General features: G+C 46.3%; 1 protein-coding gene across 1 annotated transcript in view; it reads left to right on the top strand.

Annotated features, from left to right (window-relative positions):
• Window positions 1-524: 524 nt before the first annotated feature.
• ZFYVE1 (zinc finger FYVE-type containing 1) overlaps window positions 525-18256 on the top strand; it is a 60628-nt gene continuing 42896 nt past the window's right edge. Inside the window, exons 1-2 of the mRNA XM_045396664.2 lie at window positions 525-705; window positions 2711-3626. Coding sequence (XP_045252599.1) covers window positions 3144-3626 — 483 coding nt within the window. The 5' untranslated portion in view covers window positions 525-705; window positions 2711-3143. The remainder of the gene's footprint in view (window positions 706-2710; window positions 3627-18256) is intronic.

Genomic DNA, 18256 nt, shown 5'->3' with positions numbered 1-18256 from the left:
CAAGAGTACCTATATCCTCTTATCACTTCTTTCTGGTCTTTTCCTTAGTTTTTGAGAAGCGAAATTGGGAAAGTGGAGACTGCCTGTGCTCACACGTTTCTGAGGGAATGGTGTGCAATAGGATTACTTGAATTCAAATTAATTGACTCGCCATTTCCCACTTATACTAGACATTATTACATCAGTTCTCTAACGTAGCACCATGCCTTTCCCAGTTGCAACCCAAAAGAACGTGCTGAAACCTGCGGATACCACACTCAATGAAAAAACTCCAAGTCCCGAAATCCTCCGTAGCCGGTCCCCACCGCCTCCTAGCAAGAGAAGCCTCTTTAGTACTGGGAGTTGTAGTCATTCAGAGTCTTCCCTTCCGGGATGTGGGGCGAAAGTGCGCCGCGAGGAGCTACATCTCCCAGGAGGCAGTGCGCACTCCGCCCTCGCTGGCGCCGGGCTCCTCCCTCTCTCGCTCCTCCCTTTCTGGGCTGCACCGCTCACGCCTTCCTGTTAGTCCAAGCTGGGAGAAGTTCACTCCGATCAGCTGATCCCAACTGACAACAGGAGAGGAGGAAGCCCGGGAGGCAACGAAGGAGGAGGGTGGCGGAGATGGAGATGAGGATGGATCTGCCGGTGTCCTGAGGAACAGCCTCTGTCCCCACCGGCGCCCTGCGGCCCCCCGACGCCGCCTTGCTGCGGCCGAGCTGCTCCGTGGTGGGATCCCCGGGCCGCGGCGGGCAGGGCAGGGCGGGGAGGGCACGGCCCAGCGCGGGGCGAGTGATCGTCCTGGGGCTCCGGCTGCCCTCGGGAGGAAGGAGGGGCGGGTGCGGCGGGGGTGGGGGTGGGGTGGTATAAACAATGGATTCGGCTCCGGGCTTTGCTGGCGTGGGGGAGATTTTGGGGGACCTTCTTTGTTCTTAGGCTCCGCTCCTGCCCCTCGGGTTGTGGCGGTGGTGTCCGGGTGGAAGGAAGGGTGAGGAACCCCCGGCTGGGGAGGGGTGTCGAGGTGGGGGCCCGAGTGGGCAAAATGTTTGCTTGACATGGCCGGGGGTAAGGTGTACTTTTGAAGGTTGATTTTATATTTTTCTCAATTGTGACAAGTTTGATTTTTGTTTCTGTTTTGGGAGTTGGCTGGGCATGTCTGAGGTTAGAGTGTAAATAAGATCCCCTAGTCACTCCCTTCGCCTTCCTTGTTTATCTAAAAATAAGATTGATAGATTGATTACTGTAGGGGAGGAGTGACTATCAGAAAGGCAGGCTTTACACCTTGTTGGGGCCTTGGAATGGGGGTCAAGGCTAGGGGGAATTAGGAATATAATTGTCAAAGTGACAAAAGTCCCTTTCTTGGCCCAGTTATCTTTTTTCCTATTTTGAAGTTATTTTTAAGTTAGTTTTTAAGTGACAAAGAGAAAAATTACTTGTTTTGATTCACTGCAGGCCTGGCTTTGCCATGGGTTATAGTAGAGGAATTGTCTCCTGTTGCTCCTTTTTTTTTTTTTTTTTTTTTTGGCAGTTAGTGAAAGAAGGGACAGAAGAATTACAAAGTAAAAAAATTGTTTTTAAACATGAAATTATTACTATTGTTTCTAAGTTTAGAGTCCTTAGTATATGTCTAACTGGAGTTGAAACAATCCAGTTACAAGGCTAACGGGGTCGGCCCAGGTATTTGATAGATCTAAAGTTTATTATTACATTTTCATTAGCTTTATACAAGCCTCTCCACTCCTCCCAATTGTGGGATGCATGTGGGGGTGCAGAGGGCTGTCCTTCCAAGGACTACTCACTTAGTGATTTAGATTCTGGATTTAATAACTGAATGAACAGAAAATTCCAGTCTGGGAAATAGAGCAGCAAAGTCTCTTAAATGCCTTGGGCCTAGAGGTGGCGTTTGTTGTCAAGAGGAGGAACTTTAGCTATAATTTTGAAAATATTTATTATTATTATTATTTTTTTTTTTTGAGGGAGTCTTACTCTGTCTTCCAGGCTGGAGTGCAGTGGCAAGATCTCGGCTCACTGCAACCTCTACCTCCCGGGTTCAAGCAATTCTCCTGCCTCAGCCTGCCTAGTAGCTGGGATTACAGGCGCCCGCCACCATGCCCAGTGAATGTTTGTATTTTTAGTAGAGATGGGATTTCACCATGTTGGGCAGAGTGGTCTTGAACTCCTGACCTCAAGTGATCTGCCCACCTCGGCCTCCCAAAGTGATGGAATTACAGGTATGAGCCACTGCACCTGGTTATATAATAAGCCAGTGTAAGTGTTAAGATAAAAAATGAGATTTCTGAACAGGTGTGGTGGCTCACGCCTGTAATCCCAGCAGTTTGGGAGGCCAAGGCGGGCGGATCACCTTAGGTCAAGAGTTCAAGACCAGCCTGGCCAACATGGTGAAACCCCGTCTCTACTAAAAATACAAAAATTAGCTGGGCGCTGTGGTGGGCGCCTGTAATCCCAACTCCTTGGGAGGCTGAGGCAGGAGAACCGCTTGAACTTGGGAGGCGGAGGTTGCGGTGAGCCGAGACTGTCCCATTGCACTCCAGCCTGGGCAACAAGAGCAAAACTCTGTCTCAGAAAAAAAGAAAAAAGAAAAAGTAATGAGATTTGTCTCAGCAGTTTCGGGCTAGTATTTAATTTAGTCACAATCTTTTTTTTTTTTTTTTTTTTTTTAAGGTGCACTTCCGTTTTTTAGATGATTGAAATCCTTTTCCTTCCCCTATTCTAGGTATCCCCTGAAATACTGACTTCAGGTCAAATTATATTGAAAAGCTCCTGGCCAGTTTCTTTGGTTACCAAAACTTTGTAGTTGATGTCCAACTGGTGAACCCACCGCCGTGAATCCATCAGACCTCTCTCAGCCATAAAAGACCCTTCCAAGTCAATTTTGACCACATCTTTGCTTACACTTTATGGAGGATGAAACCATTAAACCAAATCAACGTTGCTGCTGATACAAGAGTCTTGGAGGCAGCAAATTAAAAATTTGAACATTTGTTTGTCCTGAGCTATAACAGGAGGACATGAAAGGTGTTCTTTTTTAAAGTGTTCAGAACCCTGGGGAGGTTTCGTGCAGTCTTCAGACTCAAATCTTTGTCTTCACTCCCCGGGCAAGCTCAGTGACTGTTATATGGTGGGTGTGTTTCCTTACCAGTGTGAGTATGAGTGCCCAGACTTCCCCAGCAGAGAAGGGCCTGAATCCGGGGCTGATGTGCCAGGAAAGTTACGCCTGCAGCGGGACTGATGAAGCTATCTTTGAGTGTGATGAGTGCTGCAGTCTGCAGTGTCTCCGCTGCGAGGAGGAGCTCCACCGGCAGGAGCGCCTGAGAAACCATGAGCGGATAAGACTCAAACCTGGCCATGTCCCTTACTGTGACCTCTGCAAGGGTCTCAGTGGGCATTTACCAGGTGTGAGGCAGAGGGCAATAGTGAGGTGCCAGACCTGCAAAATCAACTTGTGCCTGGAGTGCCAGAAGAGGACTCATTCTGGGGGTAACAAAAGGAGACACCCTGTTACTGTGTACAATGTCAGTAATCTCCAGGGGTCACTGGAGGCAGAAGAGATGGATGAGGAGACCAAGAGGAAGAAGATGACTGAGAAGGTTGTGAGTTTCCTCCTAGTAGACGAAAATGAAGAAGTTCAGGTAAGCACATGGGTATCATGGGATTCATGTGTAGTGGAGCAGATCCGTTGTCGGAAGGCAGCTCTCCAAAACCAATGTCCGAGAGGAGATCACATTTTAATCATTAAAAGGCAAGACCTCTGGAGGCTTTAGCTGCATGGAGTCAGATTTAGTTACCAGCTGCATGACCTCTGGTCGAATTACTTTACTTCTCTGAGCCTTAGCTTTTTCATCTATAAAATGGGGGACAGCCTACTTCATTGAGTTGTGAGGTTGAAATGAGACAGTGTTTGTAGAGCCTGTTGTGTAGTAAATGGTCAGTGTATATGGTAGCTGTTGTTAGTATTAATTGTAGCATTATTGGAACAAACTGATTTAAAACACTTCAGAATGAGAGCACCCTGGCAAGCTGTGAGTAAATGATAGTGATGCAGGACTGTATCTTTCCAGGGAAATACACACTCAACATTGGGTTCCATGGGAGTGCTAGGTAATAAGGCATAAACCTGCTATCTCGATTTAGACAGGCAGGTCTTTAAAAAGTGGCTTTTAATAAGGACAATATTCTTTCCAGATGGTCTCTTCATATACATACATATACATACATATATATACACATATATATATATACGTGTGTATATATGTGTGTGTGTGTGTGTGTGTGTATATTTTTTTTTTTTGAGGTGGACTCTTGCTCTGTCACACAGGCTGGAGTGCAGTGGTGCCATCTCGGCTCACTGCAACCTCTGCCTCCTGGATTCAAGCTATTTTCCTGCCTCAGCCTCCCAAATAGCTAAGATTGCAGACGCGTGCCATCATGCCTGGCTAATTTTGAATTTTTAGTAGAGATGGGGTTTCACCATGTTGGCCAGGTTGGTCTCGAACTCCTGACCTCAAGTGATCCACCCGCCTTGGCCTCCCAAAGTGTTGGGATTACAGGAATGATCGGCTGGTCTCTTCATATTTTCTTGTATAGGTTTCTGATCAGTAAAAGCCAGCGAGGGCATCTGGGAGTACAGAATGACTAGGGGATATTTGGCTTGAGTCTGAGTTGGGGAGATGGTAGTGTTGTGACAGCTAGGCGAGATTGGGGAAGGGGTAGTATAATGTTTATACTTTGGAATGAAGGTAGTGTAGTGTCTATACTTTTCTTTTGAGTGGGCTTTCAAGTGAAGTTTGCTCGAATTCACATCCTTGTTTACCAATCACTGCATAGCCAAGGGTAAGTGATAAAAATCCTTTCCATTCCTAATCTTTTTGAGTTCTATCAACAATCCTGTAAAGTAGAAGTGAAACTGACGCACAGCTTAAATGATTTTTATCACAGTCTGGCACATGGTATCCAGTACCAGTTTGTTGTCGTCAGTATCACTGTGGAGTATCTGTGGTTCACTGACTCAGTACTTTTGATGGTGATGACTCCTTCAGTTTCCAGTTTGGAGGGGAGTACCTATGTAAGTTACCATTTGAGAGGCTCCCTAATTACCCACCTAATATTTTTCTTCTGTACGTTTTTCCTCCTTGGATAAGTTGATGGAAATGAATTACATCATGATTCCTATGTACTTCCATTGTCAGCTAAATACTTTGCTAACACAGACTTTTCTTTATTGGTTTGAGAGGAACAAATAGTTATGGAAGAGTGACCCAGATCCCATTCTGCGTCCCTTGTTAGCAATAATGTCTTCATTATGGATTATGCTCTAATTGGGCGACATTGTGGACTAAATCTTTTATAAATGGAACACTTGGATTTTGGATGGTTCTTGGTGGTTTTGCTATCAGTTCTCTGTAATGTCAGCTTTTGGAAAGTCATAGTTTGGTTGTTGCCACTTTTGTCAAATGAGGGGAAGCTTTGGGATGAACTAGTAACCCTCATGGATTGCATTGGCACCTTTAAAAAGAAGGTGTTTTTGGGGAGGAGGATGTGTATATTTTTTTCTTTTTTGTAGCATTGTTATGTGTTCCTTAGTTGAGAATTAAGAGCATTTAAAGAAGTGTAATGAAGAAGATAAATCTAACTACCCAGAGATGATATTGGTCCTTCATCTTTATTTCTTGTATGTAATATGTATATAATTGGATTGTTTGTAAAGATTCTTCCCACATTTCCTCCCTTTCATAAACATTAACCACTTCCCAGGATATAACAGTTTGTTAATTGCAAGCAGCATTCTTGAGACTGATGGTTTAGACATAGAATTCATTGATTTTAGGTGATTTGTTCTCATAGAGTCATAAATGGAGAAATACTTAAAATAGTTCAGTTTTCTAATAGTGAATGTTCAAAACAATTAGATGATTGACATAAATCTAGGTTATAAATTAAGCTAGATTGTGAACTTCTGGAGAGCAGGACCATGTTTCATGGCCTATACCATGTACAATGGTAAACACATTGTCAGTGCATGAATACTTACTGATCGGTGTTGTCACATCTAAACTTCAGTTGTTTTTTTTTTTTTTTGGAGACAGAGTCTCACTCTGTCCCCCAGGCTGGAGTGCCGTGGCATGATCTTGCCTCACTGCAACCTCCGTCTCCCAGGTTCAAGCGATTCTCCTGCCTCAGCCTCCTGAGTAGCTGGAACTACAGGCATGCACCACTTGCCTGGCTGATTTTTGTGTTTGTTTTAGTAGAGACAGGGTTTCTCTACATTGGCCAGGCTAGTCTCGAACTCCTGACCTCAAATTATCCACCTGCATCAGCCTCCCAAGGTGCTGGGATTACAGGAGTGAGCTACCATGCCCAGCCAACTTCAGTTTTTAAAAAATGGATATCAAGGCCAGGCATGGTGGCTCATGCCTGTAATCCCAGCACTTTGGGAGGCCCAGGCAGGTGGATCACCGGAGGTCAGGAGTTCGAGAGCAGCTGGACCAACATGGTCAAACACCGTTTCTACTGAAAATAAAAAAAATTAGCTAGGCATGGTGGCTCACACCTGTAATCCCAGTACTTTGGGAGACCGAGGCGGGTGGATCACAATGTCAGCAGTTTGAGACCAGCCTGACCAACATGGTGAAACCCCATCTCTACTGAAAATACAGACTGAGTGCGGTGGCTCACACCTGTAATTCCAGCACTTTGGGAGGCCAAAGCAGGTGATCATGAGGTCAGGAGTTTGAGACCAGCCTGACTTGGGCTCCCAAAGTGCATGGATTACAAGTGTGAGCCGCTGTGCCCAGCCTCCTTTCCTTTCTTTTTTTCTCTCTTTTTTTTTTTGAGATGGAGTTTCACTCTGTTGCCCAGGCTGGAGTGCAATGGCACGATGTCAGCTCACTGCAACTTCTGCATCCCGGGTTCAAGCGATTCTCCTGCCTCAGCCTCCCAAGTAGCTGGGATTACAGGCACCTACCACCACGCCCTGCTAATTTTTGTGTTTTTAGTAGGGACCGGGTTTTGCATATTGGCTAGGATGGTCTCCAACTCCTGACCTCAATTGATTCTCCTACCCTGGCCTCCCAAAGTGCTGGGATTACAGGCATGAGCCACCATGCCTGGCTCCTGCTTTTTTTTTTCTTAAAGTAGTCATCATTAACGATGAACTGTGGCCAGGCGTGGTGGCTCACACCTGTAATCCCAACACTTTGTGAGGCCGAGGCTGGCGGATCACGAGGTCAGGAGCTCGAGACCAGTCTAGCCAACATAGTGAAACCCCGTCTCTACTAAAAATACAGAAAATTAGCCTGGTGTGGTGGTGTGTTCCTGTAATCCCAGCTACTTGGGAGGCTGAGATTGCACCATTGCACTCCAGTCCAGGTGACAGTGCGAGAGTCTGTCTGAAAAAAAAAACAAAAAACAGTGAACTGCATGCCTTTCTAGAATTTTTTTGTGTATACTTATCCTTTGCTTTCCTTTCCTTTGTTTTTTTTTTGAGATGGAGTCTCACTCTGTTGCCCAGGTGCTGGAGTGTGGTGGCACAATCTTGGCTCACTGCAACCTCCGCCTTCTGGGTTCGAGCAATTCTTCTGCCTCAGCTTCCCAAGTAGCTGGGATTACAGGTGTGTGCCACCATGTCCAGCAAATTTTTGTATTTTTTGTAGAGACGGGGTTTCACCATGTTGGCCAGGATGGTCTTGATCTCTTGACCTTATGACCCGCCCGCCCTGGCCTCCCAGAGTGCTAGGATTACAGGTGTGAGCCACTGCGCCTGACATAAATTTTTTTTTTTTTTTTTTCTGAGACAGAGTCTTGCTCTGTTGCCCAGGCTGCAGTGCTGTGGTGCGATCTCGGCTCACTGCAACCTCCATCTTCTGGGTTCAAGTGATTCTCCTGTGTCAACCTCCCAAGTAGCTGTGATTGTAGGCACCACCACCATGCCTGGCTAATTTTTGTATTTTTAGTAGAAGCGGGGTTTCACCATGTTGGTCAGGCTGGTCTCAAACTCCTGACCTTGTGATCCACCTGCCTCGGCCTCCCAAAGTGCTGAGATTACAGGCGTGAGCCACCGTGCCCCGCTCTGGCCTAAACTTTCTAATTAAACTTGATTGTGGCCAAAAGCACCAGCTCACCAATTCTTTATGGCTTCTGTGAGAATCTGATGAACCATAGCTCTGCATAAATGTATTATTATTTATCATTATCAAAATATTATTGATGATCTTCCTCATAGCAGTAAAGAGTCTATCAGTTAGGTTCCAATTTTGTTTTTCTTCTCATGTTTCTAGGCATTTGTGGGTTTTGAGCATTTTGAGCCTTTTCAATTTAGTACATAGGGATTTTTTTTTTTTTTAGATGGGGTCTTTTTTTTTTTTTTTTTTTTTTTTTTTTTTTGAGACGGAGTCTCGCTCTGTCACCCAGGCTGGAGTGCAGTGGCCGGATCTCAGCTCACTGCAAGCTCCGCCTCCCGGGTTCAGGCCATTCTCCTGGCTCAGCCTCCCGAGTAGCTGGGACTACAGGCGCCCGCCACCTCGCCCGGCTAAGTTTTTGTATTTTTAGTAGAGACGGGGTTTCACTGTGTTACCCAGGATGGTCTCGATCTCCTGACCTCGTGATCCGCCCGTCTCGGCCTCCCAAAGTGCTGGGATTACAGGCTTGAGCCACCGCGCCCGGCAGATGGGGTCTTGCCCCATTTTTTTTAGATGGGGTGTTGCCCGGGCTGGCCTTGAATTCCTGGGCTCAAGCAATCCTTCCACTTCAGCTGCCCCAGTAGCTGGGACTACAGGTGGGCACCACTGTGCCCGGCCCATAGATAGAGGTTATTTTAGCACCTTATAGGCTGTAACCCTTGTGTGTGGTCTCCTCAAATTCTATGGCCTAGAGTCTCCTAAGATTTTTGTGTATGATTTGAGTACTATTCAGTTTCTTTTAGAAAATGTAAAAGCACAAAAAGCTTCCTTTGAGGGTGAACATTTTATCATTACCTTGTCATGTGAGTGTGTACTATAGTGGTAAATTTGAGGAGAGGCTGACTTTTGGTCTCAGAAGTAGAAAGTCACCTGTGGCTCCTAAATGGACACATTTGACCTGCTGGCCAAAGACATCCATTAATTCATCACAATTTTTGCGCATATATTATGTGCCAGGAACTTTTTTTTTTTTTGAGATGGAGTCTCTATCACCTAGGCTGGAGCACAGTGGCACGATCTTGGCTCACTGCAACCTCCGCCTCCGGGGTTCAAGCAGTTCTTCTGCCTCAGCCTCCTGAGTAGCTGGGATTACAGGTGCACGCCACCACGCCTGGCTAATTTTTTTGTATTTTTAGAAGAGATGGAGTTTCACCATGTTGGTCAGACTAGTCTTGAACTCGTGACCTCATGATCTGCCTGCCTTGGCCTCCCAAAGTGATGGGATTACAGTCATGAGCCACTGCGCCCAGCTGTGCCAGGCATTTCTTATGTTCTGGGGATACATGGTTAATAAGACATGGTCCATTGGACATGGTCCAATAAGACATGGTCCACTTCATAAAGCTTACCATTCAAGTGGGGAAAGCAGATTTCACACATGTAAACACCTGAGAGAGTGATTTGGAAGCCTCTTTGGCAGGATGGTCAGAGGAGGTCTTATTGTAGAGGTGACTTTTTTTTTTTTTTTTTTTTTTTTTTTGAGACCGAGTCTTGCTCTGTCACCTAGGCTGGAGTGCAGTGGTGCAATCTCACCTCACTGCAACCTCTGCCTCCCGGATTCAAGTGATTTTTCTTCCTTAGCCTCCCGAGTAGGTGGGATTACAGGCACCCACCACCACACCTGACTAATCTTTGTATTTTTAGAAGAGATGGGGTTTTGCCATGTTGGCCAGGCTAGTCTTGGACTCCAGACCTCAGGTGATCCGCCCACCTCAGCCTCCCAAAGTGCTGGGATTACAGGCATGAGCCACTGCTAATGTGGTATGTAGACCTCCAGATAGAGGGAATGAGAAGAAAATGAAGGTTGGATGGCATGTTTGAGGCTAGAAAGAATGCCAGTGTGGCTGGAGTGAACTGGCAGAGAATAGTAAGGAAAGAGGTGCAGAGGGAAGCAGATTCCAGAGCATAGGAGGCCATGCAGGCTGTAGAAGTAAGCGGATTTTATTTTAAGGGTGACGGGAGACACCAGACTGCTTTATGCTAAGAAGTCACAGGACCCGATAGAAGCTGTAGTGACCTGATAAGAGACTGATGTATAGACTAGATGGTAGTGACTGTAGAGGGACAGGAAGGAAGGCAGGGAGACCGCTTAGGAGGCTGTTGCAGAGGGTGAGGAAAGAAGTGGTGTAGATTTGATGTTACTGAGATGGGGAAATGGAGAGACTGATGAGTTTTGGACAAAGTTCATAGGTAAAATAGTCAGGAGTGCCGATATGTTGGATGGAGGAGTGAGGGAGTAAGGGAACTCAGTGGTGACTTGTAGGCATTTGGTTTGTACAAATAACACTTGCTTATTTAAGACACCAGGTTTTATTGTGTGAAATTGATAAAACTAAGTCTTTAAGAACCTGATTGATACAAAAAAGACAGATAAATTAGTCTCATTTGTATTATCTAACACAGTGGTTGTCAATCAGGAGCGATTTTGTTCCCTCAAGGGACATTTAGCAATGATTGGAGACATCTTTGGTTGTCACAACAGAGCTTTGGGGGGAATATGCTACTGAATAGTGCATAGAGGCCAGGGTGCTACTTAAAACCACAGGCAGGACATAGGGCAGCCCCCGACAGAAGGAGTTTATCTGGCGGTATAAAAGGTCAGTAGTGCTGAGATTGAGAAAGTGAGGGATCTGACAGATGAAGGTTTAGTCTAACAGGACATCTGGACACTAGTGAAGTGGAAAATATATAAGGGACAAAAAAATTGAACCAAACATCAGTTTTTCCTTCATCTTTTTCTTTTTTCTTTTGAGACAGGGCCTTACTCTGTTGCCCAGGCTGGTTTCTACCTCCTGGGCTCATATGATCCTCCTGCGGCCTCCCAAACTGCTGGGATTACTGTACCTCGTCTTTTTCTTCCCTCTTTTAGTTCTGTCTGCTCCTCAAGTAATTTAGCTGGTGAAGTCAGCATTCTCTTTTGATATATTTTGTAACCTCTCTAGTGAAATGGTAAGACTTTCTGAGTTGTATTCATTGATCTTTTTTTTTTTTTTTTTTTTTTCTTTTTTGGGGACTGGAGTTTTGCTCTTGTTGCTCAGGCTGGAGTGCAGTGGCACAATCTTGGTTCACTGCAACCCCTGACTCCTGAGTTCAAGTGAGTCTCCTGCCTCAGCCTCCTGAGTAACTGGGATTACAGGTACCCACCACCACACCCGGCTAATTTTTAGTAGAGACGGGGTTTCACCATTTTGGCCAGGCTGATCTTGAACTCCTGACCTCAGGTGATCCACCAGCCTTGGCCTCCCAAAGTGCTGAGATTACAGGCATGAGCCACTGCGTCCAGCCATATTCATTGATTTTTCTAGCCTCAGTGGAACTGTGCTAGGAAAACCAAAGGACTTACAGATCCTTTATTTATTTATTTATTTATTTATGAGACGGAGTCTCGCACTGTTGCCCAGGCTGGAGTGCAGTGGCACGATCTTGGCTCACTGCAAGCTCCGCCTCCCGGATTCAGGCCGTTCTCCTGCCTCAGCCTCCTGAGTAGCTGGGACTACAGGCGCCCGCCACCATGCCCTACACTTAGAGCATGAGAGGCCTCTTAGAGCATGCCCTTTTTTGTCCTTTTAGTAGAGACAGGGTTTCACCGTGTTAGCTAGGATGGTCTCCATCTCCTGACCTCGTGATCCACCCGCCTTGGCCTCCCAAAGTGCTGGGATTACAGGTGTGAGCCACCACGCCCGGCCCAGATCCATTATTTAGAGCTAAATAAATGATTCATGCTGACGAGCCATCTGTAATCTCTTGAAGCCAGAGGCAACACCTTAGCACATAAGTTAAAGATCAGAAGAATAGGATTTCTGGTAGGTAGAGTTCGTAGTGGAGGAAGAGGATAGAATTTTCCCATCTCTTGGGTCTTGTGTGGGAGTCAGACATCGCATTTTATTAGAATGTTAACCTGTCAGGAGAAGAAAGGTGAAACGGTAAAAGGCATTTGTTTTTCTTTGTTCTTGTGTTTTTATTATTTATTTATTTATTTTTGAGATGGAGTCTCGCTCTGTTGCCAGGCTGGAGTACAGTGGCACTATCTCAGCTCACTGCAGTCTCCACCTCTCAGGTTCAAGCGATTCTCCTGCCTCAGCCTCCCGAGTAGCTGGGACCACAGGCGCCCGCCACCACACCTGGCTAATTTTTGTTTTTTTAGTAGAGACGGGGTTTCACCGTATTGGCCAGGCTTATCTTGAAATCTTGACCTCAGGTGATCCGCCCGCCTTGGCCTCCAAAGTGCTGGAATTACAGGCATGAGCCACCGAACCTGGCGATTCTTGTGTTTTTAAAAAGACACCGTACAACCATCCCATTCTCCTCTGTCTCATTTCTACCAAACTTACCTGCGAGTATCCTCTTTCTGAGAGAGCAGAGCAGCAAACTGACAAGAGCCTCCACCTGTTCCACCTGCATGCTGATTGTTTCTGACTGGAACATTAGGAGAGCCAAGGGCCTTTTTATGCCCAAAGACTCTTGAAGCTGAGGCCTCTCATGCTCTAGGTGTAGGTTGGTAAAGAAGCTCAGTGACCTAGGAGTGGTCAGTAAGAGGCTAAGGGAATGTTCACTTGGGGCCGACCCTCTGTAAAATGGGAGCCAGAGATGAGACTCTTCGTTCTTCCCTTCAGCGAAGTCATTGGTGGACATCCTCTCATTGGGACCACTCCTTTTTTTTTTTTTTTTTTTGGAGACAGAGTTTCACTCTTGTCGCCTAGGCTGGAGTGCAATGGCGTGATCTTGGCTCACTGGAACCTCTGCCTCCTGGGTTCAAGCGATTCTCCTGCTTCAGCCTCCTGAGTAGCTGGGATTACAGGTGACTGCCCCCACACCTGGCTAATTTTTGTATTTTTAGTAGAGATAGGGTTTCACCATGTTGGCCAGGCTGGTCTCAAACTCCTGACCTCAGGGGATCTACCTGCCTTGGGCCTCCCAAAGTGGTGGGATTACAGGCGTGAGCCACCGCGCCCGGTGAGATTGCTTCTTTTTTTTTTTTTTTTGAGACGGAGTCTGGCACTCTTGCCCATACTGGAGTGCAGTGGCCCGATCTCGGCTCACTGCAAGCTCCGCCTCCTGGGTTCACGCCATTCTCCTGCCTCAGCCTCCCGAGTAGCTGGGACTACAGGCGCCCGCCACTTCGCCTGGCTAGTTTTTTTGTATTTTTTATTAGAGATGGGGTTTCACCGTGTTAGCCAGGATGGTCTTGATCTCCTGACCTCGTGATCCGCCCGTCTCGGCCTCCCAAAGTGCTGGGATTACAGGCGTGAGCCACTGCGCCCGGCCTGAGATTGCTTCTTTAAGAAGACTCATCTTGTAGCTTGGCGGCTTCACTTGTTTACAGTCCCAGAATAGTGCAGCTCAGAATACTGGGACTTGACTAAAAGATACATTATTCTAGTGGAGTTCAGGAATGGAAAATAGCAGGCTGGGCACGGTGGCTTATGCCTGTAATACCAGCACTTTGGGAGGCTGAGGCAGGTGGATCACTTGAGGTCAGGAATTCGAGACCAGCCTGGCTAACATGGCAAAACCCCATGTCTACTAAAAATACAGAAGTCAGCTAGGCGTGGTGGCAGGCACCTGTAGTCCTAACTACTCAGGAGGCTGAGGCAGGAGAATCACATGAACCCAGGAGGCGGAGGTTTCCTCTGCTATTTCCTGTCTCCCTTCCTTTCTTTCTTCCTTCCTTCCTTCATTTCCTTCCTTCCCTTTCCTTCCCCTTCCTTCCCCTGTCCCTCCCTCCCTCCCTCCCTCCCTCCCTCCCTCCCTTCCTTCCTTCCTTCCTTCCTTCCTTCCTTCCTTCCTTCCTTCCTTCCTTCCTTCCTTCCTTCTTTCAGATGGAGTCTCACTCTGTCACCCAGCTGGAGTGCAGTGGCACCTTCTTGGCTCACTGCAACCTCTGCCTCTCGGATTCATGCAATTCTCCTGCCTCGGCCTCCTGAATAGCTGGGACTACAGGCTCTTACCACCATGCCCAGCTGATTTTTGTATTTTTAGTGGAGATGGGGCTTTGCCATGTTGGCCAGGCTGATGTCGAACTCCTGACCTCAAGTGATCTGCCTGCCTCGGCCTCCCAAAGTGCTGGGATTACAGGCATGAGCCACTGCACCCAGCCCTGTATGGGAATTCTTTACCACAAACTGGCTGTGCTAGTCTGCCACATGTCCATGCCACTTCTATCTTAGGCTTGTCTGCCATTCACTTTCTTGGCCCTGTTCTTGGCTTTCTGGTCTAGGGTAGCTTCCTGGGGCTTGTTCTTTTCAGCTCCTCTGAGATTGGCTGGTAGATAACATAACAGGAGGAAATCCTTCAGGACTTCATTCTGGTCAGTAGATTGTGGCCAGAGGGATCATCATCTTTCAAATTGTTGAATTTTCCCATTTTTCTCTTCCAATGGCCAGAGTATTATAATGTAAGGACTAATTTTGGTGCAATGGCTGGTTAGCCCTTTGGCAAGTTCTGGTCAGAACATGAATATATCTATTATTGGCTTCTTAGGTGTCATATAAATATAACAATAAAAAAAAAGATCTTAGGAGCTGTCAAAATTATAACCAATAGTTGGGTTAGTAGCAGGGCCTCGTCCTCCGTTGTTGCCTTTAAGGCAAAGAAACTCAAGTAGAAGCCCCTTTTGTTTAGTGATAGTGGTAGAGGGGAAGGCATTATATGGCATTTACTGGGAAACATAGGGTTGAGGATGACTCAGACCAAAAGAAAGATGAAAGAAACTCTATTATGTGCCTTCAGTTTCTGCTCAGTGTCTTGTGAGCTTTTTCAGCCTGGGGATCATTCAGTTACAACAGACTCTTGGCATTTAACTTGATAGGCTATTTTGTTTTAGTACAAGGATGTTTAAAATTTGACCCATGTAAGCCATTGAAACCACCGTGAGTCAGCTTTTCAGAGAACCTGTCTTTAACTACTTTAAGTTACCTCCAGTTTGCATGATTCTGTTTTTTTTTTTTTTTCCCCTGGCCTGTCAATTCCTTGAAGTGATTGATTTTTCTAGAATCGAGCAGGCATTTGGCTTTTTGAGCCAGGATTAACATAATAGACATATTTCTTATTAATTTGACCTTCAGTGTTTTCCTGTGGGTGCATCTACTGGCCGAGCCACCCTTGAGTTTATCCGGGAGATTATATAGGGCAGACACACTTTGGATGGCTGGTCAGACTTTTCCGGGGAGTCTTCCCTGCTTTGGGAGGAGCTCTCTCATGAGATCATTTCTATGTGAGGTTAGAACTGCTAAATGTATTGAACACATTTGCTTGATGGGAAATCGGAGGAAAGATGTGGGGAGACTGTGAAGAAGGGAAGAAAAACAAGGGTAAAGAAGTTTCAGGCAAGAGGAGTTGGAAAGACCTATGGAAAGAGACACAGGAGGAGCTTTTGAAGGGGGGGAAGGTTGGATGCTTCCCTGGAGAATGTTTTGTTCATTTTCCCCTTCTTTTTTTTTTTTTTTGAGATGGAGGTTCGCTCTTGTTGCCCAGGCTGGAGTGCAATGGTGCAATCTTGGCTCACTGCAACCTGGGTTCAAGTGGTTCTCCTGCCTCAGCCTCCCAAGTAGCTGGGATTACAGGCACCTGCCACCATGCCTGGCTAATTTTTACATTTTTAGTAGAGACGGGGTTTCACCATGTTGGCCAGGCTGGTCTTGGAGTCCTGATCTCAGGTGATCTACCCACCTTGGCCTCCCAAAGTGCTGGGATTACAGGCATGAGCCACTGCACCTGGCCTATTTTGCCCCTCTTTTCACTGGCTTTTGGCTAGCATTGAAGAGGCTCTGTTGACTGGTTTATATGGTCAGCTTGGTCATAGTTGGAGTTCTTGGGGCAAAGATGTTTTCCAGACATACATAAGTAGCTGATCTCTGGCATGACTTCACTGGAGGATAATTGGACTTCCAGGTAGCTTCTAGAATTTTTGGTCCCTTCCTGATTTTCTTCTTAATGAGACTAGGTTATTGCTCTCTTTCCTAGGAAATTTGACTCTAGATGTTAGAATACTTGAAAGAACTGCCAGAGCCTGGTTCTGGCATGAGGTCACAGGCCCTCAGGTTCAAGTGAAGGGGCAGCGTGATACTGCGCAATCCAGCATTCAGAGTATTCTAGAAGTTCCTCTACTTTCCAGCTCAATCCCTTCTGTCTCATGAATATGTTATCTACATAGCTAAACTCATCTCTCATAACTTTTTATTTCAAAGCGCTCAATACAGTTTATGTGTATCATTCTACAGCAGTCATAAATACTTACTGAATTGTCAATTGCGTGCTTTGTGAGTTTCAGTAGTATCTCTGAACAAATGATTTAAAGTGAAAACTCAGATTAAATGAGACTAGGGAGGGATGGCAGAGGCATTCATTCCCTGGAATGAAGCTCTCTTTTTTGTTTTTTTTTTTGTGTGTTTTTTTGTTTTTTTTTTTTTTTGAGACAGAGTCTCGCTATGTCGCCCAGGCTGGAGTGCAGTGGCCGGATCTCAGTTCACTGCAAGCTCGGCCTCCCGGGTTTACGCCATTCTCCTGCCTCAGCCTCCCGAGTAGCTGGGACTACAGGCGCCCACCACCTCGCCCGGCTAGTTTTTTGTATTTTTTAGTAGAGACGGGGTTTCACCAGGTTAGCCAGGATGGTCTCGATCTGCTGACCTCGTGATCCGCCCGTCTCGGCCTCCCAAAGTGCTGGGATTACAGGCTTGAGCCACCGCGCCCGGCCTGAAGCTCTCTTTTTTGTTTATCTCTGAGTAAAGGCTTTTTGGGGATTCCACCGTTCTTTTTTTTTTTTTTGAGACGAAATCTCCCTCTGTTGCCAGGCTGGAATGCAGTGGCACTATCTCGGCTCACTGCAACCTCCGCCTCCCGGGTTCAAGCAATTCTCCTGTCTCAGCCTCCCAAGTAGCTGGGACTATAGGCACACACCACCACATCCAGCTAATTTTTTTATTTTTAGTAAAGATGGGGTTTCATCACATTGGTCAGGCTGGTCTCGAACCCCTGACCTCAGGTGATCCACCCGCCTCAGCCTCCCAAAGTGCTGGGGTTACAAGCATGAGGCACCGTACCTGGCTCCATGGTTCTTTTTGCATCCCCATTCTGGCCTACTGACTCATGGGTTTAGTTTGTAATTGGTAGGTCATTTGGTGCTCTATAATTTTTTTCCCTATGTCTCAGTTAACTGTTACCTAGATCTGTGATATTTACAGACAACCTACCTACCTCTTCCCCTTTTCCTTTCTTTCTCTCCCTACTTTCCCTTTGCTTCTCCCCAACCCTCCACTCGTTTCATGAATTAAGAAATTAAATTAGTGGGATTCAGGCATGAACCACAGTGCCCAGCTATTTTTTAATTTTTAATAGAGACGGGGTCTTGCTATGTTGCCCAGACTGGTCACAAAGTCCTGGCCTCACATGATCCTTATGCCTCAGCCTCCCAAAGTGCTGGGATGACAGACGTGAGCCACCACACTGGGCCATATCATTCTTTTGAAGAAGATTGAATGTTTTCTTATGTATTATATATATATGTGTGTGTGTGTGTGTGTGTGTGTGTGTGTGTGTGTGTATATATATATATTTATGCAATCTTATTATAGGTTTCTTTTTTTTTCTCTGAAAACGATCTTTTAGGCCAGACACGGTGGCTCATGGCTATAATCCCAGCACTTTGGGAGGCAGAGGCGGCTGGATTACCTGAAGTTAGGAGTTCGAGACTAGCCTGGCCAACATGGTGAAATCCTGTTTCTACTAAAATTAGCCTGGCATGGCGATAGGTGCCTGTAATCCCAGCTACGTGGGAGGCTTAAACCCGGGAGGTGGAAGTTGCAGTAAGCCGAGATCATGCCACTGCACTCCAGCCTGGGCGACAGAGCAAGACTCTGTCTCAAAAATAAAATTAAAATAAAATAAAATAAAATAGTGAAGTAAAATAAAGTAAAATAAAATAAAATAAAATAAAAATCTTTTGAGAAGGTGTCTCACACTGTTGCCCAGGCTGGAGTGCAGTGGTGTGATCTCAGCTCCCTGCCACCTCTGCCTCCCTGGCTGAAGCCATCCTTCCACCTCAGCCTCCTGAGTAGCTGAGACTAACAGGCATGTGCCACCATGCCCAG

This window comes from Macaca fascicularis, chromosome 7 (assembly GCF_037993035.2).
Source record: "Macaca fascicularis isolate 582-1 chromosome 7, T2T-MFA8v1.1".
Taxonomy (NCBI): Eukaryota; Metazoa; Chordata; class Mammalia; order Primates; family Cercopithecidae; genus Macaca; species Macaca fascicularis.
This window is presented reverse-complemented; position numbering and strand designations above follow the sequence as displayed.